Raw genomic sequence first — 18894 nt, 5'->3', positions numbered from 1 at the left:
GGTTCTTGGAACAAAAGGCTCCTCCCGCCAGCCAAAACTCTGGACTGCGACATTTCTTAGAGTTGAGTGCAGCTGGTCCCCCTGTGAGGTCGAAGAGGAGGGCATGGGCTAAGGTGCTTTTGCCAGGGTACCGGGTAACTCCAGCAGGGTGACACAGAGCGCGCGGGGGTGTGTGTGTCAGAAACAATGCCCCGAAGTAACCCGGAGTGGCTATTTTTAGATCTCAAGTTAGACTTCGCCAAATGTCAGGTCCCGGGTGTCCCAGCCTGTCCCGGGCGGGGGAGGGCAAGGGAGATGGAGCCTTAAAGGGTCCGCGACATGCCTCCCACGAGGGGATGACCCAAGGGACCAATAGCTTCCGTTCCCAGTGTGTCTGGGGACCGAACTTGGTCGCCTTTTCTTTCCACGCATCCCTGAGCGAGGCGCTGCCTACTGGCCCGTCCCCTCCATACATTCCCTACCTTGGTTTTTGGAGGGGACCCAAGGGACAGGTGCTCACGCCAGCCACACCACCCTCCCTGAAGTCCTTGAGCCTCCAGGCATGTGCTGGCCGCGTGGGTGACATGCTTTCCAGAGTCAGCTCCTGTTTTGGGTCTCCAGCTGAGAGGGCATGACCTAGGGACGTCCAGGGAGAGAAGTACCAGACCGCGAAGAGAAAGCGCGATTCAGAAAACGCGCCTGAGAAGTGCAAGGCTGTAGCGCCACCTAGAGGGAGAGCAAGGAACCTCAGTGGGTTAGACGAAGGTAACTAGTCTCGGGGCTAGGGTCTCTTCTATTAATAGTTCCCCTAAGATTTCATTAACTTACAATCCAACCCTCTCTGGAGCGTCAGACCCATGTGTCTAGCTACAGCCTGACTGGTGCAGTCCATAAGACAAATATATACAAACATGGACGTCCTCCTAATTTCCTTACCCCAATGAAGTTCACCTCCATGCTGGAGGTTGGGATCTTCCCAGCATTGGTGTTTTGAGCTCCTTCCTCCCTTGCACGTTTGGTTTTCTCCCCCTGTACCTCTACCACTTTAGTCCAGACTATCGTGACATGACTGCTTTCCCCTGCTTCCCTCTTCCCTTAAAAGGAGGGCACAGGGGCTGGAGAGATGGCTAGGCAGCAAAGAGCACTTGCTGCCCTTGCAGACTCAGGCTCCCAGCACTCACGTGGATGCTACAGCTGTTCTAGAGGGCCTTACAACCTCTTCTGGATTCAGTTCTAGAGGGCCCCACAACCTCTTCTGGATTCAGTTCTAGATGGCCCTACAACCTCTTCTGGATTCAGTTCTAGAGGGCCCCACAACCTCTTCTGGATTCAGTTCTAGAGGGCCCTACAACCTCTTCTGGATTCAGTTCTAGAGGGCCCCACGACCTCTTCTGGATTCAGTTCTAGAGGGTCCTACAACCTCTTCTGGATTCGATAGGCCCCAGGTACACATGTGGTACACAGATATACATTCAGGCAAAACATTTATTCACAACAATGATAAAATTAAATTAAAAATAAAAGGAGGTTAGACTGCTGGGTAGTGGTGTACATGCCTTTGATCCCAGCACTCAGGAGGCAGAGACATCTCTAAGTTTGAGGCCAGCCTGGTTCTCAGAGTGAGTTCTAGGGCAGCCAGGGCTACACAGAGAAACCCTGTCTTGGAGGAGGAGGAAAGGAAGAAAGGAAGAAAGGAAGGAAGGAAGGAAGGAAAGAAGGAAGGAAGGAAGAGAAAGGAGGGTGGAGTACAATTTTTAATACTTTTTTGTTTCTTTTCTTTTCTTTTCTTTTCTTTTCCGAGTTTCCAAGACAGGATTTCTCTATGTAGCCCTAGCTGTCCTGGAACTTGCTTTGTAGACCAGGCTGGCCTCGGCCTCGTGAGTGCTGAGATTAACGGCATGTGCTAGAGTTTCAATACCATATGTTTTATTTTTGAGACAGTCTCTGTACCTGAAGCTGACCTCGAACTCACTATGCAGTACAAGCTGGCCTCCAACTGGCTGCTTACCCTGTCTTCTGAGTGTCGGGACTGTGGATCAGAACTAACTCCTGCCAAAAGTCACCGTCTTGTTGTCCGATGGTCAGATCCTCCTTGCCTTCCTTCATCCCCTCCTCTTCTTTCTCTCCATTCTCTTCTTCCTCCCTGTTCTACTTTCCCCTCTTTTCTACCCATCTTTCCCTCCTCATACTGGCTTAGAACTTACTTTGTCTGCTAGTCTGATCTTGCATTTGGGATACTTTGGCCTCGGCCTCTGAGTTCTGGGATTACACTTGGTGCTTTTGCCTGTCCCTGCACGCTGGGAGACCAGAAGACCTCCTGTTCATTTTTCAAAACAAGTGTGTCTTGAGACTGAAGAGATGGCCTCAGGAGTTAAGAACACTTGTCCTTGCAGAAGACCCAGGTTCAATCCCAGCACCCACACAATGACTCAACCTTTTGTGACTTCAGCTTCAGGCGATCTGACGCCCTCTTCTGACTCTCTCGGGCACCCATGTGAGTGTTTACTCATATAAAATAAAATTTAAAAATCTAAAATAAATTAAATTTTTTAAAAGCAAACTTTCCTTCTGTGAGAAGATTTCTTGGCCTTCTTGCTGACAGTCAGATGTTCTCTCTCAGAGTCGATTCATTATCGTGTCTGCTCTCTGCAATTCAGTCCCAGGGCTGATGGTCATCTTATTTATGCATCCAACTTAGAACAAGGTGCCAAGGGACAGGAGAGAATAAGAGGGAGGCTCGGACTGGGCTGAGGTGAAAGCAGTGTAGATGGTACAGGGTTGGAAGCTGGTGCCCTAGGTCCTGCTGTGCCGTCCTGCCGTGGTCTATTCCTGCTCTCATTTGAATGTTTCTCAGGTATCACAGGTGGTTTTTATTTTCTTTGGCAGGTGTGTGGTGGGGGAGGGGCAGGGAATGGACTGTGGCAGCAGAGATCAGAAGAGGCATCATATCTCCCAGAGCTGGAGTAGGGCAGGCAGGTGGCAGGCAGGTGTGAGTTCCCTGATGTGTGGTTGCTGGGAAGTGAACTTGGGTCATCTGGAAGAGCAGCAAGCACTCCTAAGTGCTAAGTTATCTCTCCAGCCTTGGGGTTTAAATGCATAGAAAATGGAATCAGAAAGCCGGGCAGTGGTGGTGCACACCATTGTTTCCAGGACTCAGGAGGCAAAGGCAGGCAGACCTCTCTGCGTTTGAAGCCAGCCTATGGAGGTATAAAGCTGGTTCCAGATGTAAGGTCCTAGCCACCAAATGTGCTAACCTGAGTTCAGTCACAAGGACCTGTGCTGTAGAAGGAAAGAACTGACTGCCAACAGTTGTCCTCTGATCTCCAGCGGTACACCCACAAGCACATGCACGCACACACACACACATGCATGCACCCACATGCACATGCACGCACACATGCACGCACACGCACAAACATGCATGCACCCACATGCACACACACATGCACATGCACACACACATGCACACACACATGCACGCACCCACATGCACATGCACACACACGCACACACATGCACGCACACATGCACACACGCGCACACACAAGCATGCACCCACATGCACACACACGCACACACATGCATGCACACACATGTACATGCACGCACACACACATGCATGCACCCACATGCACATGCACGCACACACATGCATGCACCCACATGCACGCACACATGCACACACACGCACACACATGCACACACACGCACAAACATGCATGCACCCACATGCACATGCACGCATACACACATACAAACTAAATGAATAAATTACAATAAGTAAATAAACCGTGTCTAACAGCCTGAGTTAAATCCCTTTGTCCCACAAGGTGGCAGAAAAGATCTTTGGTCACTTGCCTGCCCTTGCACTTCTACACACACACACACACATACACACACACAAATGAAAGGAGTTGGGGATGTATGTAGAGTGCCTGCCTAGCATGCACGAATCCCCAGCACTATAAACTATAGGTTTGGTGGCATATGGCGGCACATTCTATAATCCCAGAGCAAGAAGTTGAAGGTCATTCTTGACTACGTAGCCAGTTCAAGGCCAGCCTGGGCTACCTGAAACTGTCTTTTTTTTTTTTAAAGTTCGAGGCCAGCCTGGTCTACAAGAGCTAGTTCCAGGACAGGAACCAAAACCCTGTCTCGAAAATTAAAAAAAAAAAAAAAAAAAAAAAAAAGAGGGTTGGAGAAGCCAGGCAGTGGTGATGTGCGCCTTTAATCCCAGCACTGTGGAGGCAGAAGCAGGCAGATCTCTGTGAGTTCAAGGCCAGCCTGGTGTACAGAATAAGTTCCAGGACAGCCAGGTCTACACAGAAAAACCCTATTTCAAAAAACAAACAAAACCAAACAAGCAGAATAGAGTGTTGGAAAAGGAGAGGATTCAGAAGGAAATAAGAGAGTTGGGAAGGAGAAAAGAGGCTGGAACTGGGAGAAGGGATAGTGGATAGGGAAAGGAAGGAAAGGAGACATATAAAATAGGGAAACTTTGTATGTGCATGTGTGCGGTGTGTACATGCATGCATGTGTGTGTGGTGGGTGCATGCATGTGTGTACATGTGTGTGATGTGTACATGCATGCGTGTGTGTATGTGTGTGTGGTGTTGACCTTTTACAGAGACCCTAGGCTGGTTTATCACAGAGCCCACTGTAGCTTTTCTTAACCTCTGCTCCTTGCCTCGGAAAGATAATCCCTGCAGACTTCTGTTTTCTCAACCTTGTATTTAGGAAAGGAGGCAAGAGACTGGACTGCAGCAGAAACCCAGGATGTTCCCAGACCTGCGCCCAGCTCCTGATCTATTCAGATTCGATTTGCTTGGCTTCTGTGTTGAAGGTGGAGCTTCACCCTGAGTTCCAGAAACAACATCTCCTCCTCCGCTCCACCCTTTCCTGTTGTTTGTTTGTGTGTGTGTGCTCATGTGTTTAGGATAAATGAAGAATTAATAACATAAGTTTTAATACAGTATCACTCTCAAATCCAAATGGATCAAAGACCTTAACATAAAGCCAGCCACACTGAACCTTGTAAAAGAGAAAGTGGGAAGTACACTTGAATGCATTGGCACAGGGAACCACTTCCTAAATATAACCCCAGCAGCACATACACTGAGAGAAACAATTAATAAATGGGACCTCCTGAAACTGAAAAGCTTCTGTAAAGCAAAGGACACAGTCAACAAGACAAAACGACAGCCTACAGAATGGGAAAAGATCTTCACTTCCACATCAGACAGAGGTCCGATCTCCAAAATATGCAAAGAACTCAAGAAATTGGACACCAAAAGAACAAACAATCCAATAAAAAAAATTGAGTACAGGGGCTGGAGAGATGACTCAGTGGTTAAGAGCATTGCCTGCCTGCTCTTCCAAAGGTCCTGAGTTCAATTCCTAGCAACCACAAGGTGGCTCACAACCATCTGTAATGGTCTGGTGCCCTCTTCTGGCCTGCAGGCATACACACAGATAGACTATTGTATACATAATGAATAAATAAATATTTTTTAAAAATGGAGTACAGCCGGGCGGTGGTGGCACACGCCTTTAATCCCAGCACTCGGGAGGCAGAGGCAGGCGGATCTCTGTGAGTTCGAGACCAGCCTGGTCTACAAGAGCTAGTTCCAGGACAGGCTCCAAAACCACAAAGAAACCCTGTCTCGAAAAACCAAAAAAAAAAAAAAATGGAGTACAGACCTAAACAGAGAACTCTCAACAGAGGAATCTAAAATGGCTGAAAGACACTTAAGGAAATGTTCAACATCCTTAGTCATCAGAGAAATGCTCAGAGATTCCATCTTACACCTGTAAGAATGGCCAAGATCAAAAACATGACAACTTATGCTGGAGAGGTTGTGGGGAAAAAGGAACACTTCTGCATTGCTGGTGGGAATGCAAGCTGGTACAGCCCCTTTGGATGCCAGTGTGGTGATTTCTCAGAATATTAGGAAACAACCTTCTTCAGGACCCAGAAATACCACTTTTGGGTATATATCCAAAGGATGCTCAATTGTACCACAAGGACATGTGCTCAACTATCTTCATAGCAGCTTTGTTTGTCATAGCCAGAATCTGGAAGCAACCTAAATGTCCCTCAACCAAAGAATGGATAAGGAAAATGTGGCACATTTACACAATGGAGTACTACACAGCCGAAAAAAATAATGACATCTTAAATTTTACAGGAAAATTAATGGAGCTAGAAAACATTATTTTGAGTGAGGTAACCCAGATCCAGAAAGACAATTATCACATGTACTCACTCATAGGTGGTTTTTTTTTTTTTTTTTTTTTTTTTTGGTTTTTCGAGACAGGGTTTCTCTGTGGCTTTGGAGCCTGTCCTGGAACTAGCTCTGTAGACTAGGCTGGTCTTGAACTCACAGAGATCCGCCTGCCTCTGCCTCCCGAGTGCTGGGATTAAAGGCGTGCGCCACCACCGCCCGGCTTCATAGGTGGTTTTTAAACATAAAGCAGAGAAAACCAGCCTACAAACCACAATCCCAGAGAACTTAGACAACAATGAGGGCACTAAGAGAGACTTACATAGATCTAATCTACAAGGGAAGTAGAAAGTAGAAAAAAGCAAGATCTCCTGAGTAAATTGGGAGCATGGGGACCTTGGGAGAGGATTGAAAGGGGAGGGGAGAGGCAAGGAGGGGAGCAGAGAAAAATGTAGAGCTCAATAAATATCAATTAAAAAAAAGAAAAAAAAGACAGTATCCCTCTGTTGTGTAGGCTAGCTTGGAATTCAAGGCAATCCTCCTGCCTCAGCCTCCAGAGTACTGGGAATATAGATGTGAGTCACCATACCCATCATAACACAGTTCTTGATTTGTGTCCTCATTGATCTTTGTTTTGTTAGTTTCTTTTATTTTTAATCCATTGTTGTTGCTGTTGGTGGTGGTGTGTATATGTGTGTGTGGTATGGCACTTGTGGAAGTCCAGAAGACAGCTATTAGTGTCAGTTCTCTCCTTCCACGGGAGGATCTAGGTTGCCTGACTTGCACGGAATTGCTTTACTTACTAAGCCGCCTTCCCAGACTGTTTTTCCTTTTAGAAGTGCAGCTCCAGGTTGGGGGTGTGGTCTGGTTGATAGAGGGACTATCTAGCATTTATGAATCCATAAATCCATCCCTAGCGTCACATACGCCAGGCATGGTGTCACCTGCCTGTAATCCCAGAATTCCATTCAGGCAGAGGAGGTAGGACCAGGAGTTCCGGAGCTACATAGAGAACTGGAGGTCAACCTAACTCTGTTTAGTAAGACAGTGAGAGGCTTTGTCTCAAAATACATAGTGGAGCACTCAGGAGGCAGAGGCGGGCAGGGTTGTCTTATTTTACCTGTGTATGAGCCCATTAATGGCCTCCCATGTCCCATCCAATCTCCAACCACAATAAAGAGTGCGGCAAGGATTATTTTATACTTGGTTCCTTTGGGAGGTTTGTCTGTGTCCTGACCATGACTCTGACTATATTTATAACTGTCTGTAAAAGCAGGGTCGCTGAGTCATAGGGTGTTCTGCCGAGTTTGATTCCGTACCGCACTGCCAACTTTCTTCAGACAGACTTCCCAGTCTCTCAGCAGCGCAGGAGGGCCTCGTCACCACTGTCCTCTTCTTCAGCATCACCAGGGGCGGCACAGTCTGGAGTGTGGTTGTGAGCTGAGCCCCAGCTGTGTTACGGACTAACTTGTTGCCCTTTGGAAAGTGACCTGAGGTCTTTGTGCTTTATTTACCTAGATGGTAAAATGAGAAGGGCGATAATAATAGTAGCTGCATCTTTAGGCCCCATGAAGGTGAATGATATATATTCAGAGTGTTGAGAATGGCTCTAATAGCAACATTCATTGCTTCTTCTTCTTCTTCTTCTTCTTCTTCTTCTTCTTCTTCTTCTTCTCCTCCTCCTCCTCCTCCTCCTCCTCCTCCTCCTCCTCTCCCCCCTGCCTGTCTGTTTGCTTTGTTTTTCGAGACAGGATTTCTCTGTAGCTTTTGGAGCCTGTCCTGGCATTCGCTCTGTAGACCAGGTTGGCCTCAAACTCACAGAGATCCCCCTGTCTCTGCCTCTGGAGTGCTGGAATTAAAGGTGTTCGCCACCACTTCCCAGTTTATTTGTTTTTCAAAGTAGATTTACTAAGATATAATTGATATTGAGCTGGGTGCAGGAAGCTAGTCCCAGCACTCAGGAGGCAGAGGCAGGCGATCTCTGTGAGTTCGAGGCCAGCCTGGTCTACAGAGTGAGCTCCAGGACAGCGAGAGCTACGCCGAGAAACCCTGCCTCAACAACAACAAAAGCTATAATTGGCATTGAAACCATCACATAAAGTGTACAGTTTGGTGTTATGACAAAGGTTTACGGCAGTGGCAGCCCCATAATCAAGGTATCGAATGCATCAACCACCACAAAAGCCTTCTTCTGTCCTCAAAAGAATGTGTTTTTTATTTATAAGTGTTTTGGGTGCATGTATGTAAGTGCAGGATATGTGTACCCAGTGCCCAAAGAGGCCAGAAGAGGGCATCAGAAACCCTGGAACGGGAGTTACAGAAAGCTGTGAGGCCATCTGATGTGGATGCTGGGAACTAAACTCCATCCTTGGCAAGAACAGGAGCCACTTCTCCAGCCCCATTTCTTTATTTTCTGTTTGCTTCATGTAGCCCAGATTGGCCTTGAATTTGCTATATACCTGAATATAACATTGAATTTCTGATCCTTCTGTCCCACCTCGGGATTACAGGCATATTCCACCAGGCCTGACTGGCTTCATTCCTTCTTATTGCTGGATAGCATTTTTAAATTACATTTATGTGTGTATGTATGTATGTATGTATGTATGTGTGTGTGTGTATGTATGTATGTGTGTATGTATGTATATACCCTTGCATCTTCGCGTGCACATGAGCCTGCCATATTGGGCATGCAGAGGTCAGAGGACAACGTGCGGGGGTTAGTTTTCTCTTCCCACAGATGTTGGTCTTAGGGCTCAAACTTGAATTATCAGGTTTGGTGGCAAGCATCTGTACCCACTAAGCCACTTGGCAGGCCCACGAATAGTATTCTAATACATGATTGTATCACAGTTTGCTTTCCTAGTCCTTTGTTGGCTGGGCTTATTACACGTAAAGCTGCTAGAAGCATTTCTAAATAGGTGTTTGCATTGAAATGTGCTTTCATTTCCTCAAAGAAAAGCTGAATTTTGTGATAGGCATATGTGGAACTCTAGGAAACTTCCCAGCTGTTTCCAAAACGACTGGACCACTCCCCATGCCTATCAGCAGTGTGTAAATTTCAGTTTCTTTGCACCCTTATGACTCACGTGGTCAGACTTTTATAGGTTTTGGTCAAAATGGACTTGATAAAATTTTAATCAAATAAATGAGAAAATGTTCCTATTTAGAAATAGGAATGTTTGAAAATTCAGTAGAAACCAGGCATGGTTGTGTACACCTTAATCCCAGCACTTAGGAGGTGGTGGCGCATTCCTTTAATCCCAGCACTCAGGAGGCAGAGGCAGGTGAATCTCTATGAGTATGAGGCCAGGCTAACCTACAGAGCAAGTTCCAGGACAGGCTCCAAAGCTACAGAGAAACCAGTCTTGAAAACAAAACAAAATTCCTAGCCAGAAGTGGGGTTGGGTGGGAGGTGAGAGGGACCCCAAAGCACCCAGGGAAGGAGGTATCTCCCTAGGGGTTTTTAGTAAGTTTAAGCACCCTTTTGGGGGAGAAGATACTGGGGATCAAACCCCGGACTTTCCACACTAGTGTGTGCTCTACCAGCGAGCTATGTCCGCAACCTTTGTTCTTCCTGATACAGGGTCTTGCTTAGTAGCTCAGGCTAGTCTTTCATTCGTGATGTCCAGGAGACTGGCTCTGAACTTGCATGGTGGCTCATGGTGGAAATTCAAACACTTGGGAAGCTGAGGCAGGAGGATGACGGAGAGTGTGAGGCTAGCCTGGGTTACATAGTTCTAGGCTAGTCTGAGCTAAAAGATGAGAAGCTGTTTCAAACAAATAAACAATCAAAAAACAACAGCAAAGCACTAAAACCCAACCCAAACTCAAACTGTTCAGTGTTTTTCTCTGACGCTGAGCTAACTACTCTATGACAAAAGCCCCTCGAGGGAGGAAAACGCTTCTTTGGCTCAGTCACAGTCCATGATCGAGGGGCACCAGGACAGGGACTCGAGGACAGGGATTGGAGGACAGGGACTGGAGGACAGGGACTGGAGGAGAGACCATGGAGAAGTGCAGCTCACTGCCTGGCCTTTGGCTTGCTCAGCTTGCTCTCTTAAAGCACCCAGGACCAGCTGCCTGGGTGTGGTCGCGCTCACAGTGGGCTGGGCCCTCATACCCAATTACTAATCAAGAAAATGCCTCCACAGACTTTGCCTATGGACAATCTGATATAGGCAACCCCTCAGTTAAAGAGTCATTCGTTCCAGATAACTCTAGTTTCTTTCAAGTTGGGAAAAACAAACAAACAAACAAACAAACAAAGCCACAAATTAACCAGCTTGTGTGTGTGTGTGTGTGTGTGTGTGCGCGCGCGCGTGTGTGTATGCACTGGCTGTACATGCACAGTCCAAGGGGTTTGGCATGTAGACCACTTGGTCCAGTGGTTGATGATATTTCTGAAGCCCTGGGTCTGATTCCCAGTACCACATAAAGTGGCCCATAGTGAAATCTCAGCACTAAAAGGGAAGAAGCAGGAGGATAAGGAATTCAAGGCCATTTTTGGCTTTGTGCAGAATTGGAGGCCAGTTTAGATGGGTGTAGTGGTACATACCTATAATTCCTTGTTTGGGAGGCTGGGAGTTCCAGGCTTGTCTGGATCAACTAGTAAGATCCTGCCTCAAAAACCATAGGACTGTATCAATGGCTTAGTTGTTAAGAGTACTTGCTTCCTTACATCTCTTGTTCCAGAGGCAGGTGGATCTCTGGGAGTTCGGGGCCAGCCTGGTCTATGGAGTGAGTTTCAGGACAACCAGTGATGTTACACATTCAACTGTTTACTGGAGAAAGAGAAAAAAAAATCCACAGTGATGCCTATTGGTAACACTAGAGCAGTGGTGTTTTTTTTTTTTTTTTGTTTTGTTTTTGCTTTTTTGTTTGTTTGTTTGAGATAGGGTTTCTCTGTGTAGTCCTGGCTGTTCTGGAACTCCCTCTGTACACCAGGCTGGCCTCAAACTGACAGAGATCCGCCTGCCTCTGCCTCCCTAGTGCTGGGATTAAAGGTGTGTGCCACCACTGCCCGGTCACTTCATTAATTTGTTTTTAAATATTTATTTATTTACTTATCAAACCCATGTAGTCCTGGCTGTTTTGGAATTTGCAGTACTGTAGACCAGGCTGGCCTTCAATTCACAGAGATCCTCCTCGCTTACATCCCCAGCCTTTCTCTTGGTTTTTCTAAAGTTTTTAGTTTGTTTTGTTTTTTGGCCTTCTTTCTCTCCCTAACACGTACTGTCCATGCTCTGTACCATTAAAGAGCCTTTCTGTTCTCGTGGCTGTCTCAAGCCGTTTGTCCCACTCACCTTTCTCTATCCAGCTAACAAACTCCGTGGGCTAGTATCACCCGTGAGCATCGTGGTGGTTTCCCCCCCTCCCTCTAGTATACTTGAAGTAAACCACTGACTGCAGGAACACACAAACTCAAATGGATGGCTAGCTGGAATGTTCCACAGTTGGTACCTCTGCCTCCCAAGATTAAACAATAAGGGTGTAAGCCACCACTCCCAGCTTAGTGTCACACAGAGGTTTGGCAGAGGGGGCTGGTGATATCTAATCTCTACTAACATCAGTAGACCTCAGGATAGTGTTAAATAGACTTACTATCCTACCTACAACAGCAAAGACTTCTAGCTCCAGGTATCAACATTGGCAACATAAGGAAACCTCTTTTTGCCTGGTGGCTTGAGCCTGCAATCCCAGCAGCAGCAAGGCAAGAGGCAAGAATGTTACTGTAAGTTTGGGGCCGTCTCACTACACATAATGAGTTTCTGGCCAGCCAGGCATATATAGTAACACCTTGTCTCAAAAACACCAAAAAAGCCAGGCATGGCAGTTCAGGCCTGCAATTCCAACATTTGAAATCAGGAGAGTCGGGGCTGGAGAGATGGCTCAGAGGTTAAGAGCACTGGCTGCTCTTCCAGAGGTCCTGAGTTCAATTCCCAGCAACCACATGGTGGCTCACAACCATCTGTAATGAGATCTGGCACTCTCTGGCGTGTGGACATACATGGAGGTAGAATGTTGTATACATAATAAATAAATAAATATTTAAAAAAAAAAGAAATCAGGAGAGTCATGAAGTCTAGACTGTCCTGGCCCATGAAACATGACCTTGTCTCGAAACAAAACAAAAACAAAAAAACAATGCGGCTGGAGAGATTACTCAGTGGTTAAGAGCCCTGGCTTCTCTTCCAGAGGTCCTGGGTTCAAATCCCAGCACCCACATGGACCGGACGCCCTCTTCTGGTGTGCAGGTGGACATACAGAGCATTGGTATATAAGATATAAATAGGGCGGGGCTTCTCCATCGCACTCAGGATGTGCCTACCCCTCCTACTTCCCCAAATGCAGGAAATTCGACTGCATAATTTGTGATCATGGGGGTATTGCACTGGCATTCTCCCCTGCAGAAAAAAAAATCAACAAATTTTAAGAGAATTAAAAAAGGAAAACAAAATGAACTGGGCAGTGGCGATGCATGCCTTTAACCCCAGCACTTGGGAGGCAGGGGCAGGCGGATCTCTGTGAGTTCGAGGCCAGCCTGGTCTACAAGAGCTAGTTCCAGGGCAGGCTCCAAAGCTACAGAGAAATGCTGTCTCGGAAAACATCGACAAAAAGAAAACAAAACAAAAAAAACCAAAATGAAACAAAACAAACACAATCAATCCTGCTTCAAAGCGATGACTAAGGTCCACAGGAGCGATCAACCTGGGGCCTTTGCTCCCGTTCTTCTTTCTGCTTATAGAATGGCTCCCTCATGACTGACTCATTGACAGAAAGTCTCACCAGAGATTGGACCCAACCTTAAACATTACCTTCTTCCATTGCCTTCAAAACAAGCAGCATTTATGCCTTTATTGCCCTGCTTCCTCCTTCCAGAAGACAAGCCAGATGAGCTCAGCGGGCACCCTTATCTGTCTGGTCTACCAGTGTATCCCCAGGGTTAATTACAGAGCCCAATCCAGTTATAGGCAACCCAGAAAACACGCGTGTGGCAGTGGATGAAAACCTTTTTCAGAATTCATTCATCAGTAATAAAAATCTAGACATGTCTGTACTTCCCAGTGCACCAGGGAAATTGAAACTCAATCCATAAGTACACAAGTACTTTCAGACGATGATAGGAGCCTTAAAAGGAAAAGTACAGGTAACCATGGGAGCCCTGAGCAGATGACCTGACTCAGCGTGGGTGGAGCAGTCAGGCCAGGCCAAATGCTGAAGGAGGACCGTGTTCGCTGGGAAGAGGAAGGTGGGTGGGGTAAATGGACTAGAGCACTCAGGCATAGAGAAGGAAAGGTGCTTTAGTGGGGTAGACCATGCAGTGTGTTCTGGGGACAGAGAGAAGGCCAATATAGCTGAGGGCAGGGCAGGTGAGTCAGCAGGCGAGAGTGCCACTAGGGTGTAGCTCAGTGGCCAGAGTACTTGCATGAGGCTCTTGGGTTCAACCCGCAACAATGGAGAAAAAAAAAACTGCCACCGAATGATTTTTATTTTATTTTTAATATTTATTTAGATTTTTTTCCCAAGACAGGGTTTCTCTGTAGTTTTGGAGCCTGTCCTGGAACTAGATCTTGTAGACCAGGCTAGCCTCGAACTCATAGAGATCTGCCCGCTTCTGCCTCCCGAGTGCTGGGATTAAAGGCATGCGCCACCACCACCCAGTTTTACTTAGTTATTTTTAAGTGTATGTGGGAGCCAGAGGAAGTCAGAAGAGGCATTGGAACTGAGCATGGTGACACATTCTCCTCCTCCTCCTCCTCCTCCTCCTCCTCCTCCTCCTTCTCCTCCTTCTTCTTTTGACACAGGGTTTCTCAGTGTAGTCCAGGCTGGCCTCAAATTAGAATTCAGAGATCCACCTGCCTCTGCCTCCCGAGTGCTAAGACTAAAGGCTTGTACCACCACTGCCCTGTAAAAACCAGCTCCTTTAATCCCAGGACTCATGGCAGGGGCAGGAGGGGTCCTGTGAGTTCCAGACCAGCCTGATCTACACAGCAAGTTTCAGGACAGCCAGGGCTTCAAGGAGAGACCTTGTCTCAAAAAGCAAAAAAAGTAAAAAAATTTAAAGATGATGATGATGACGCTGCCTGGAGTGGTGGCGCACACCTGGGAGGCTAGCCTGGTCTACATGGCAAGTTCCAGGACAGCTAAGCTAGGGCTACACAGAGAAACCCTGTCTCAAAAACAAACAAACAAAAAGAAGAGGCAATGGGTCACCTAGACCTGGAGTAACAGAGCATCATGAGTCACCATGTGGATGGTGGAGGCTGAACTCTGGTCCTCTGCAAGAACAATAAACTCTCTCCATTGCATAATTACCTCCCAAGCCTCCCATTGAGTGACGCTTTAAAAAGAATGGCAAGATAGAAAGAGCACTCTGGGGAGTAACTTTAGGAAAGGGCAGGAGCAGGGACACGGGCTGGGGCCCTTGGTGTGTGGCTGTGATAAAAGATGGCTGGATATACAAACAAGTGGATAATGAGAAACACGGACCTTCAGAGCTGGATGCCAACCCCTCCTGGAAGGCTGGCTTCAAACTTCAAACTGTTCTGCCTTAGTCTTCCAAAAGCATGCACCAACCACATCCAATCAGGGAAACAACCTTAAAGAAAAATCGCAGCTCTACAGAGAAGTTCACATCTATATCTCAGCATTCCAGAGGCGGAGCCAGCGGCTTTCTGGTAAGGACTACTCGTGAGGTCCTGTTGGGAAATTAACTAACCAACCACCCAAGCCTCAACAAACCACCCCACCAAACAAACCACCCCACCAAACAAAAGCCGAAAGGTCAGAAAATAGATAAAAATAAGAGTTCACGAAGGTCTGTATTTTATACAAAAGCAGGTAAATGAGCTGAACACGAAGGGCGTTTACGTATGTTTACGTATGTGTTTACTGCATAAACGAGGGATGATTAACAGAGAGAGGTGTAGGGGAAGAGCAGGTGGGAAGATGGAGGGACTGAGAAAAAATAGCAAGAACCCGGGCAGTGCTGGCGCACACACACCTTTAATCCCAGCAGAGATTGTGGCAGAGGCAGGGATCTCTGCGTTCTAAGCCAGCCTGGTCTACAGATGGAGTCCCAGGACAGCCAGGGCTACACAGAGAAACCCGCCCCCTGCCGCAAATAAGTAAATAATAGCAAGAGTAAGAAAGAAAGATGTGTGAAGATCTGAGAGAAGTAGGGGGTGGTAGGAGAGGCACGCTGGGAGAAAGAACCAGAAACAGTTAGGGGAGGCAGTGACAGGCACACTGTGTCATTGGACTCCAAGGGTCCGGAGAGCGCAGCCTCAGACTGAAAGTCGGGAAGAGGCGAAATTACAGAAAGGAAGAATGAGAAACTGGGAAGACACGTTGGGAGGACGGAGGGCTCAAAGTCTGGGAAAGTAGGAAGCGTTGTAAGGTTGAGGTAGGGCTCTTTAGGGGTGAGTCAAAGACCACCTTGGGGAGCGCAATGCTAGAGAGGGTGGAAGGGCACACAGGTCCCTGGAAGCTCAGAATGAGGGACAGTGTGTGGCTGGGAAGGAGTGAGGAGGGTGGAGGGTAGACTTGAAATGACACCTGGGGGAGGGGAATGCTGGGTGTGGCAGAGACTCTGACCCCAGTCTTATGCTAGCTACTCCTCGTCCTCGAGAGGCTCTCTGTTTTCTTCCTTCAGGCAGAAGTTGCCAGTTGCCGTGACATTGGAGGAGACACTGACGGGCTCAGGTATTAAAGTCCTGTGACCACTGGCTTCAGGGATCAGGCATGATGTGGGGCTGTGGAGAGCCAGGCCTCGTGGAGGGCCTACGTGGAGGGCTTGAGCAGTGGAGCCAAGGGTTGCTAGACCACGTCTGTGGAGCAGAAATTCCTAGAAGGGGGTAGCAGGGCTGGTTTTACTGTAATGGGTAAGGGCCCCTGAAGATGGCACAGGCCATGGTAGGAGGCTGAAGACAAAGGAGCTGAGAGTGGAGGCGAAAGTAGGGCTAGACAAACAGTCCGTGCCGAAACCCGCAAGGGAAAAGGGAGTGCGGAGCCTTTCCAGGGGCGTCTGTGGGCACTGGCTCCGAGGCGACCCAGGCGCACCTGTATCGAAAGAAGGGGCAGCCTGGAGTCTGCAGGGGTGAGGTTCCGACCCTGGGGACTTCTGCGAAGCCTGCCCCTACTTCCCATCAGCAGTTAGAGCCAGGCTAACGAAGGGGCGTGACACTGGCGCTCAGGTTTCTTCCTCTTCACCTGGACAAGGAGGGGGTGGGGGCCAAGACTTCCGGTTCAGGTGAGTGTCCCTTCGGTGACGTCAGGTCACCCTCGACTGCCCCTCCGGTCCCGCCCCAGCTCCCGCGCGCCCGTGGCCTGCGGGAGCGCGTCCCCGACGCCCTACATATACTCAGGTGCGCCGCACCTGTTCGCCCGCACCTGCCGATCACCGCCCAGCTCGCTCGGGTGCACCGCAGCCGGGGGCCCAGGGGCCCGCATACTTGCTGGGGGCCACGCCCTAACGGCCCCTCCACTTCTTTGGGTAGTCTCCGAGCACGCCGGAGGGAACCGCCTGGCCTTCGGGGCCCCTTTTGTCTGGAACCAGTCCTTCGGGCGGAGCCGGTTACCTCTGCTGTGAGAGTGTCGCTTCACCGGAGGGGACGATTTGTGTTTACCTCGGTTAACAAGATTTGCAGTTAACCGGCCAAAAAGAACTTTCCTCCCCCCTCCCCTATCTTGGGGTGACTTAAATCTCCATTCAAATTTTCTTGTGTTGCTTCCCAGATTTTGTTTTACTGTAGGGTCGCCCTCCCGGAGCGTCCCATCTTTTCTGAGACGGAAATGGCCAATTCGGGCCTGCAACTTCTGGGCTTTTCAATGGCCATGCTTGGCTGGGTGGGCCTGATAGCGAGCACTGCCATCCCGCAGTGGCAGATGAGTTCGTACGCGGGCGACAACATCATCACAGCCCAGGCCATGTACAAGGGACTCTGGATGGAGTGCGTCACGCAGAGTACCGGCATGATGAGCTGCAAAATGTACGACTCGGTGCTCGCCCTGCCGGGTAAGAACGCGGGACCGACGGGGCGGACGTACCCGGAGTCAAGGTGGCGGGATTGGGTGTGGGACAGGGCCGAGGCCGCACGGTCAGGCCCCCGGGGTTGCTAGGGAGGAGGAAGTGGACGCCTTGAGCCCAGTCGGTGGGACCGGGAGGGAGAGGGCTTGGAACCTGGCAGTTGCACGTGCGCCCACGCCCCTCTGCCCGGCTTGAAGCGGGGGAGTCCTGGGAAGAGGCACCCGCCACCCTGGGCAGTCATTGGTCTGTCTTCTGCTTTTTTTCTGGGACAAAGGAGGTTCGGGACGGAGGTGCCTAGGGCCGCGGAATCGTGCCCTCGTTAGACGTAGGACCGCACTTGTGGCCTCTAATCTTATCGGTCGATTAGCTGAAGCCACAAACCCGGTGGCCTCGATAGTGGGGCCGGAGCTAGGACACGCGTCGGCCGGTGTGGCTCAAACGAGGGACCTGGCCGCCGCCTGCACTTCCTTTTTGCCCCCTTTCTCCCTTCCCCCTACCTGGCGCGGTTTCATCGAAACCTCGGCGCCCCGGGCGGGTTCTGGAGCGCGGGGCGGGGCGGGGAGCAGGACGGCCGCGGTGGCGGGATGGGGGCGGGAACTGTCTGCCTAAGGCCTGTGGTGGACCGAGGGGGCCCCAGGCTGGCGGTGGAGCCCAACTGGCACACTGCAGACCAGGGGTTAGTGGGCACGGTGTGCAGCACTTAGGTTGGCGCCATCATAAGGCTACCTGCCATTTCCAGCATTGACCTCTTCTTTCCTTCTCTGCAGCGTCCTTGCAGGCCACTCGAGCCCTAATGGTGGTGTCCCTGGTGTTGGGCTTCCTGGCCATGCTTGTCGCCACGATGGGCATGAAGTGTACGCGCTGTGGGGGAGATGATAAAGTGAAGAAGGCCCGTATAGCTATGACTGGAGGCATTGTCTTCATCGTGGCAGGTGGGACCAAGGGCTCACTCTCACACCCAGAGAGCATTGCTAAAGTCTTGGTGTGGACACCCAATACTAGAATCTTTCTTCTCTTTCTAGGTCTTGCTGCCTTGGTAGCATGTTCCTGGATTGGTCATCAGATTGTCACAGACTTTTACAACCCCTTGACGCCCGTGAATATTAAGTAAGTCTTCTAGGAAGACAAATCTGTGGACTTGGGACAGGGAAGAGGACATGAAGTCCGAGTTTTGACTCAATCCTTTCTCTTCTTCACAGGTACGAGTTTGGGCCTGCCATCTTTATTGGCTGGGCAGGGTCTGCTCTGGTCCTCCTGGGAGGTGCCCTGCTCTCTTGCTCCTGTCCTGGCAGTGAAAGCAAAACCGCATACCGTGCACCCCGCTCCTACCCTAAGTCGAATTCTGCCAAGGAGTATGTGTGAGGTGGGGTGCTCAGCCTGCAGCAAGGTGTGGGACAAAGGCCTCCGGTCATTCCAGCCCTGGACACTATGTACAGTTCTTGGGGGGGCAGTTAGGGGAGGGACTGGGAAAAGACACGAAACATGGGGTGGGCGTGCTTTTTGTACAGTAATAAAAATTAAGTTTTGGAAATTAGGTGTCTCTTCAGGCCTTTTTTCTGCAAACCCAGATCCCTGTACAGGACTTGGCACTAAAGTGTGCCCACAGTAGCAGCAGAACAGAGTACCAGCAGTGCCCCTATTTTGTTAGGCCTAATGCCT

The 18894-nt window shown here is 49.1% G+C and overlaps 1 protein-coding gene and 1 pseudogene across 2 annotated transcripts; both read left to right on the top strand.

Annotated features, from left to right (window-relative positions):
• The first annotated feature begins 12462 nt into the window (after positions 1–12462).
• Positions 12463–12612, top strand: LOC121457221 (annotated as a pseudogene).
• Positions 12613–15783: 3171 nt separating this feature from the next.
• On the top strand, positions 15784–18766 carry Cldn7 (claudin 7). Of its 2 annotated transcripts, none has more exons than XM_041664861.1 (5): positions 15784–15911; positions 16944–17223; positions 18003–18167; positions 18258–18342; positions 18435–18766. In XM_041664861.1, exons 2-5 carry the CDS (start codon positions 17001–17003, stop codon positions 18595–18597), a joined length of 636 nt encoding a protein of 211 aa, XP_041520795.1. In that variant the 5' UTR covers positions 15784–15911; positions 16944–17000; the 3' UTR covers positions 18598–18766. The 2 variants fall into 2 exon arrangements, with proteins under 2 accessions (XP_041520795.1, XP_041520796.1); XM_041664862.1 differs by having other exon boundaries at positions 15821–15911; positions 16961–17223.
• The last annotated feature ends 128 nt before the right edge of the window (positions 18767–18894 follow it).

Source organism: Microtus oregoni, unplaced genomic scaffold (genome assembly GCF_018167655.1).
Source record: "Microtus oregoni isolate MIOR12 unplaced genomic scaffold, Mior012 000015F_ref0000493, whole genome shotgun sequence".
Classification (NCBI taxonomy): Eukaryota; Metazoa; Chordata; class Mammalia; order Rodentia; family Cricetidae; genus Microtus; species Microtus oregoni.
The sequence above is the reverse complement of the archived record's forward strand: the minus strand, read 5'-3'. Positions and strand labels throughout refer to the sequence as shown.